Raw genomic sequence first — 7,955 nt, 5'->3', positions numbered from 1 at the left:
AGTTCCAACCTCATGTTCACCTTGCAAAGGAAAAGCAAGAATGAAATGAAGAACATCTGCTATACAAATTAATGCCTACAATATAACTCAAAACAATATTTAACAATTATTCGCCGAAGGCAAAGTGATTATCGGTGAATATTCACCGAGACGAAGTAGAGGTGAATATTCACCGATAATCACTGAGCCTGAGGCGAATAATTGTTTTAGTATAAATACACAGGTGATTATTTCAAAAAAGAGAAAAAAAAAAACATTTCAACGCAAAATCATCTTCACTTACAGTGGCAAAACGACTACTGGCAGCCATTTTGTCCGTCGAGGTGATTATCGGCTGATAATCCGAGATAGCGGGCCAATGAGAGCGCGCGATTTTGTATAATCACCTGTGTTTTTATACTAATAGAAGATACTGGAAAAAAGTGCCTGCAAGTCATGTAAGCGCTCCTCCGCATCCAAGTCCAATATACCCAATCTGAATCTACAACGTAAATGATCCAAATCGGGTATTGTCGACACATCTTGGCTATTACAAGTCGTGTCACCAGAAGTCAGGTCGCACAAAAGACAAAGTAGTAAACCTTCCTCGTTCTTAAAAAAGTCACATGAGTATGACGGTTTGTGTACCATCAGAGTCAGGTCGACTCGAGCCATCTTTACGAACGTTGATCCATTTCACTGGAAGTCAGGTCGCAAGTGACAAAGATAACACATTCATAGGTAGGGCAAAAAATCTCAATGGATCAACTCCATCTGATCGACTGAGTCGACCTGTCACCAGATCGGACTGAGTGGATCCTCCAACATCTTCTACATTCCCTCTTCGCCATTCTTGCTGAATTTTCTAAGTCTCTGGCAAATTGACTTCTTGTAGCACAAACCCACTTGTGGAGACATGGGTAGAGGCAGCTCGAAGACAACTTTAAATCAAATAAATGTATATATTTGAAGTGTGTGTCATAGACGAAAGGGAAAAGTGATCCTTGCACTAAACTGGACAATTTTAAGCAAATTATTGTCACTTTTAATATAGACACCTGAAAAATTCAGGTGGATTCAACAGTCCTGAAGAAAAATAATTTTGTTGTTGTTGTTGTTGTTATCATTGTTTTACTTTTCTTTTTGATCAAGATTGGTAGGATTTGCACAGGAAGTCTTGAACTGAAGTACTGTTAAACATTGACCAAGATTCTTTTTATCTCTGATTTGTGTACAATTTTTAAGAAATCACCCATGCAAAAAACTGTCATCTCCATCTGTAAACTAAAAACAAAAGAACATTTCCTTTTTCAGTGAAATCATAATTCATCCTCAAATTTCTTGGTATGGACATAGTAACTACCCAAAAATAAGATAGTAATGGATACAGTCAAAATTTACGTCAAAGATGTGCCTTAAATGTACTATTATAATTTCTCCACCAACGCTCTGAGAAAAGCCTAAAAGTTGCTTTCATTTACACTGTTGCAATCAGAAAGCCTCAATTATGCTTGCTTGCCTGCTTTAAAGATACAGTGGTTGTTTATTTTCTTACTGTGTAGTATATCTGATTCGCCATTTTTCATCTCCTGAAGCTGCATCAGTGCGCATGAATTTACAGGACAATCACTCTTAGACACAATTGCCAGACACTTAGCCTCTCCACAATCCCACAAACGTGCAGAACCATCCCTTGAGCAGGCTGTAATAAACAAAAATCTAATCATTCCTAATGGCATGAGCAAAAAAATGACCATGTCAATCTATCTTTCAAAAATGAACTCAAAGAACAAACCCTTTAATCCCTAAGCCGGCCTTCAATGACACACAAAATCATCTTATATTAGACAGTCTGGAGTAAGATCTAGACACTTAGGTCACTCTTCGGAAGGTAAGGGTTAAGGTTTAAATTTTTAGCACTTAAAATGTCAGTCTGCCTTTGTATTACAAAAATGCCACCCTGCACATACTGGTAAGCATTTAATTATTTACTAAAGAAATTTTGTACACAATATGTGAATCCCAAAAAAATCTTCTCGACAGCAAGCCTAGTGACTTATGTTGCACATCACAATTCCTTCAAATTTTCCAAAAAACACCTCTAAAATCTCAAAGAAGAGCCTATGCAGAGTATGCTCATTATGAAAAATGTAATCAGCTCAGATACTGTAACGGGTGGTAAGTACATACATAAAATATTTCTTCCCCTGTCTATTATGGCTGTATCAACAACACCTATGGAAGATTAAAAGAGAACACATTTATCAAAGTTCTCACAACCTGAGGAAACAAATGATCAGCTCTTTAACAACAGCTAGGTTCACGCAAAAACTATGTCCCCATTAACCCTTTCACTCCTGTAAGTGCCACTGAGACTTCTAGATTTTACTCTGTCTAACACCAGACGATTTTACTCGTCAATGGGGAACCCCACAGCAGTGAAAGGGTTAATAAAATAAATTCTTTAATTATTATAATAGTTATTTACCACTATTATACTATACAACCCAAAAGAGCCAACACAATTTTTGCATTGGATTTCACACAACAGACAAAAGTTGAAGATGACACAATAAAGGAACTTTGACCTTCTACACAACACACCTATTAAACATAGTGCCTCAAAATATTTATTTCCTCTTAAAGAGTAACTTTTTTAGTGTGACCACTTTATCAGTCACTTGAGATGTGCCATGTCAAAACCATATTACTCTATGCAACATTCATCTCACTCCCATCTATCAGAAATTCAAACAGCCTCTAGTAGGGTAAGGAAACTGTGGATATTTGGTGAAAAACAATGGAATCCAAACCTCCTGTGTGGCCTTTCAACGTAACAGGGCAACTTCCATCTTCAGTGGACCAGATTTTAAGCCGCAAATCAGCTCCACCACTCAGAACCACTTTTCCAGAAGGAAAGAACCGACAAGTGTTCACATCTGAAATGTGTCCTTCAAGCTGCCTCTGCAAATAGACTTAACTGATTAGAGTGTAATGTGAAGTGCTAACTTTCTACCCCATATGAACCATGCGAGCAAATAGCCCTACTAATGGAAATGGGCCCACACAAGGACAGAGAAAAACTCTGACCAGGGTGGGAATTGAACCCACGACCTTCGGGTGGGAACTGAAGATGTTAAAGTCACGGCAATGAACATGTACAGGTACAAGGAAGGGTTATGTAAGTGCTACACTGCCAAAATTTGCAAAAACGTAATCCTGCCTCCGCAAATAGCCCTCAATAAGTAAAAAACTATTACCTTAATTCCCCTCAGAGGCCTACAGTGACTTAGAGATTATTAATATTTTTTTACCCTGGGATGTTATCTGGAAGACATTCTACGATCAAAAGATGTTATTACAAGGTTATCAATTTGAAGCAAATTGGTATTCACAATCTCACAGCCAACAGGACTTTAGAAAACTGCCTACTACACACAAACAAAAACCATTTTCTTTTCCATAAATCAAGAAAAATTTCAATTAATGCTGAATTCTGCAGAATGTTTTCACAAGATGACCTAAAAGTTGCCTATTCCCAGATCTCAGTTTCAAATCATTTTTGACGTGACTGCAAGTACATGTACACCGTAGTTACCCAGTGATTTCCATTTTTATTTTCCAACAGTGAAATGGAAAAAATGCTCTTTGAATTAATCTCTTTTCTTTTCCATGTTAAAAGGACTATCAGGATTTTAAAAAATTGTCATGTACACTTTAAAATGTTTTTACCATACCCTTAAAACACCATTGCCAGTATCCCATACAAGCAAAGTACCATCATCTCCAGACGAAACACCAAGCCCACCACCTGTTGATACATCTACACATCTAACCTGCAATAAAATCAAAATGACGTTGGAAGGAAATGTAAAAACTAATTTTATATAATAAGGAAAGTGTAATGTAATTAATTATTAATACCTTAAAGACCTCAAGAAGGAGGTTGTACATTTGTACACCATCAGCAAGGGCCAGAGTCATGAATATGTTTTGAAGGCTACAATAATTTTCTGTATAGGATAACCAATGTTAGCTTTAAAGACAGCACAGCTATCAAGGACTGTTATCCTTGAAAATTAAGTATTTTCAAAACTTCAGCACAATGTGACATAAAAAATGAATCAAGACTTTGATTGATGAAACCAAGACCATTTTGGAGGTCTGGGGATCACAATGACACTTCACTCACATTTTAAACACCCATTCAAACTGCTGCTGTAGTTTGAGTAAAAGAAAATCTTGACTTTCTAACAACACACAGGCATTACATGTACATGTAATTCATAAAACCAAACTCACACTTTTCCCGTGTAGATTTGAGAAGGTTGCAGTTGGAGAAATAAATTTTGTTGTACAATGCATTTTGGAATGTGATAATGTAACGCTGTTCTGAAAAAAAAAAATGTTATGAAAAGTTTTGATTATCGGAGATCCCCTACTTTAGCCTCTTAAATGAAGGGGGTAGTTTCTAAAGAAACTGTGGTGCTGCGTCGGTGGGGAAGTAGTATACAAAAATTTGGTTTTATCAACTGTAAATTGGCCACCGTAGAGAGATTCTAAAAGCTGACATTTCGAGCATTAGCCCTTCGTCAGAGCGAATCAAGGAATTGACTGGGTTACGTGTAGTTTTTATAGTAGAGTAGGAGCTATGCTACTGGTGGTAACATGGCAACATGAAAAATAGGAATAGCATATCTCTTACTCTACTATAAAAACTACACGTAACCCACAATTCCTCTATTCGCTCTGTCAAAGGGCTAACGCTCGAAAACGTCAGCTTTTAGAATCTCTGTACGGTGGCCAATTTACATTATCAACTCCGTTGATAAAACCAAGTTTTAGCCTCTTAAAACCAACAAGGTGGTACGAATGAAAAATATTTGCTTTAAGTAACTTAATCCATTGACCCTTGGGAGTGAGACTTAACAGATTTTACTCTGTCTTATGCCAGATGATTTTACTTGTCAACTGGGGGTGCATCCTCGGGTTCCTGAGGAGTGAATGGGTTGAGTCAATTTGATTTGTCAAAACCCACAGATGTTGCTGATTATGGCAAACAACATTTCTGTTACAAAATTTAATGGTTTGGTGATATTCTGGTTTGAAGAGTCACTTAAAGAGTTATTTCAAGACTTGACATTTTCAACACCCAGACTTGTCTAGTGATATGAGGCCATCATCATCAAAGTTTCATTAATTAATTAAAGGAGAGTTGACAGTACTGCTGGTTGCTGGTGGCAATCTTTGAGTCATCCCAAGCTATTGTGTGGTTGGTTTGGCAAGCATTATATTCAAACATGTACCAAATCAGGGCGTTTGGTTTACTTCTCTGATGTAAATGTTTGACAGTCAATTTAAAGGGTGCAGAGTAAGCAGTTCATTGTTCCATTAGCCTGTGTACAGCCGCCTGTTCTAGGGAGGGGGCTGAGCATGGGCTATTGTTCCCCTCTGCACAGAATCCTGCGCAACTTCAACAGTGTCCCTACACAAAATCGTTTTGATTGGCTAAGACAGTGATGGTGATGAGAATCAAAATCAAGATATTTTGACTGTCATTGGCATGAGTGGGTTTATTATCATAATTACAGCTCAGACTGCATGCTCTAATTGTTGGGTTATGGCTGCAACTGGGAGTTTCCTAAGCACTCAAGAAACTACCGGTAGTTGCTTTTGACTATTGCCTAGATCCACTGTTATGCTTCTCTTTAGCACAAAAGCACTAATCAAAGTGATACACCCAACCTGCAGTGACTATGATTAAATTTTCAACCGTGAATATTGCATTTCTAGCATTCTAGGATGGGTTCCTTGAAGCTTGGTTAGTGCTAAGCAGGATTTAATATCAGGAAAACCTATAGATTCTATTTATTAACCATTACTTTGAGCTAACCAAGCTTAGAGCAACCTGGCCCTGATTGGTTCACTAAATCTTGTTTATCAGCTCATGTAGTGTATTAATTGCCTCAAGGGTTGCCGAGAAATTTGTTGCAGGAGGCAAAATTTCCTAGGGGCCAGTTGCCTGATGCCTGGTTATAGTTAGTGCCAGCTGTTGGTTAAGAAATATCAAAACCTATAGGTTTCCATTATAGTATTTAACACTGGTTAGTGCTAACCATGCTTCGAGCAACCCAGGCCAGAATGTTAATAATTGGGAGGTCTATAACACAGGTCACAGGTCAGTGTATATGTCACAGTGCAACAGGTAAATTAACAACACCTAGCACTAAGCAGTCTGCAAAAATGTTAATGTTGTTTCAGGCCTTGGGGACACCTTTGGCTTAGTTGTTCATCAGTGGAGCAAGGACTTCTAGTCTTGACTTATGGAATTTGACCTGTGCTTTAGACTCGCCTGTTATTAACATTAATTTTTAATAACACAGTTAAACACATGTTCATTATTACTGTTAAATCAACTCGCTCTTACCTTAGAGACATTTTTCACCTCAAAACCGTCAGTAGCTTGGATAGTCACAGAATCACTACTTTCTCCGTCATACGCAACAAGCTCGCCATAAATCGTGGATTGATCTGCAAAAAAGAAAGTGTCCTCATCAGTAAACTGCTGCAAAATAAATGTCGTGCCAGGCTAGTGGCAAATTGCTTAATTACTTATAGCCAGAGCCAATAAAACTAAATTTATGCCAGTTAAATTCACATACCTATTTGTTTGCATGAGATCCAAGCTTTCCCTCCGGGGATCCTAAGTGCAGTTCAAAGAAAAAAAGGTATAAAAATATAATTTGCCTTACTTGCATTGCATTGCATTGCACAGTTGCTCAGAGACATTCGAATCTTATAATTTGTAACACAAAAGCAAGCACCTTAGAGCCTCTTTCCAGTCCCACTGTATATACATCCGAGGAATTTCTTTCACGCTTAAAGCTTTGTTTGCATCCATTTGTGTTTGGTTTCCTTTTTTTCCTATTTTGCTAGGAATTGTCCACCATTTTGATTGCCTATAATGGCGGGGACCTGGGAATATAATTTCTAGTCACGTGATCTTTAAACCCGGGATAGTGAGGTGGGGTGGGAAATCATGATTTGATTAAAGGGGGGTGCGTTCGATCCGCTATTCCGGAATAAGAACACGGTACGAATAAGGTACGTGGACTGATGATTTAAAATGGTATGTTTGGCGTTTTGAAGCAACAAGGATGGTAATATGTGTAAAATAACATTTTCGGAGTTGTTTGATAATTCAAAAAATCTACATCTACATCTAAATGTTCCAGCACTCGGCAAAGTCCCTTTTTGACTTGTGGCTGTTTCTGCTTAGGTCGCCTCATACACCACAAGCCTTTTTAGAGACATCACCTCCAATCCGGCCACTTCTGCTGGAGAGAACAGGACAGCCACAACACCGGGGACTTTATCCCCTACTCTTCTCGAATAGTGCTTGGTTTTTTAACGTCCCACAGGGAACTTATGAACGTAGAAGATATTTGTGAGACAGGACCTACGGTTTATAGTCCTTATCCGAGAAGACTTGAAAGTCTAACCACTTGCAGGTGAAATTACAAAGGCAGCACTTTCTCCTCAGTTATTTTAAGATCCTGAGTGCTGATCCGGCCGGGGTCCGAACCCGCGACCTCCGGCGTGACAGTCCGGATTTCTTGTCGGAGACTTCGTGTTTAGTGAGTGACAGTTACCACATCATCAAGAGAAAGTGTGACATTTTAGCTAAAAAATTCTGATTGGTCAACATACGGTTTCAAGATTAATTAGGCACAGATAGTCTTTTTTCTTTGGCCATCTTAGCTTAATCAAAAATAAGACGGAGCGGTCTGACAACTTGCGGCATTATAAACAAGCGCATTGTTTGAAATTATTTTCTTATCGTTTCGTATGCTTCGACATACATCTTCAAACGTTCCCTGCTATCAGAGGTCTCTTTTCTTTTAGCGTTGTACGTACGGGAAAAGAGATCTCTGCGATGGGTCGAAACTCACTGTATTGAGCATGTGCGGCGGTTA

The 7,955-nt window shown here is 38.4% G+C and overlaps 1 protein-coding gene across 3 annotated transcripts in view; it reads right to left on the bottom strand.

The window, feature by feature from the left end:
• Positions 1-6,950, bottom strand: part of LOC137996499 (proteasomal ATPase-associated factor 1-like) — a 16,808-nt gene extending 9,858 nt beyond the window's left edge. For 2 of the 3 annotated variants that reach the window (XR_011122322.1, XM_068841938.1), the window contains exons 1-9: positions 6,804-6,950; positions 6,642-6,682; positions 6,407-6,510; positions 4,282-4,371; positions 3,717-3,815; positions 2,793-2,943; positions 2,170-2,214; positions 1,535-1,681; positions 1-20 (exon numbers count right to left, since the gene is read on the bottom strand). The exon at positions 1-20 is cut by the window's left edge and continues 72 nt beyond it. Coding sequence is in view for 1 of the 3 variants with exons in the window: in XM_068841938.1 (XP_068698039.1) it covers positions 1-20; positions 1,535-1,681; positions 2,170-2,214; positions 2,793-2,943; positions 3,717-3,815; positions 4,282-4,371; positions 6,407-6,510; positions 6,642-6,682; positions 6,804-6,880 (774 nt within the window). In the remaining 2 variants the exon portion in view is untranslated. The remainder of the gene's footprint in view (positions 21-1,534; positions 1,682-2,169; positions 2,215-2,792; positions 2,944-3,716; positions 3,816-4,281; positions 4,372-6,406; positions 6,511-6,641; positions 6,683-6,803) is intronic. The other variant, XR_011122323.1, reaches the window with a different exon arrangement.
• Positions 6,951-7,955: the final 1,005 nt, after the last annotated feature.

The sequence above is a fragment of the Montipora foliosa genome, chromosome 3 (assembly GCF_036669935.1).
Source record: "Montipora foliosa isolate CH-2021 chromosome 3, ASM3666993v2, whole genome shotgun sequence".
In the NCBI taxonomy this organism is placed as follows: Eukaryota; Metazoa; Cnidaria; class Anthozoa; order Scleractinia; family Acroporidae; genus Montipora; species Montipora foliosa.
This window is presented reverse-complemented; position numbering and strand designations above follow the sequence as displayed.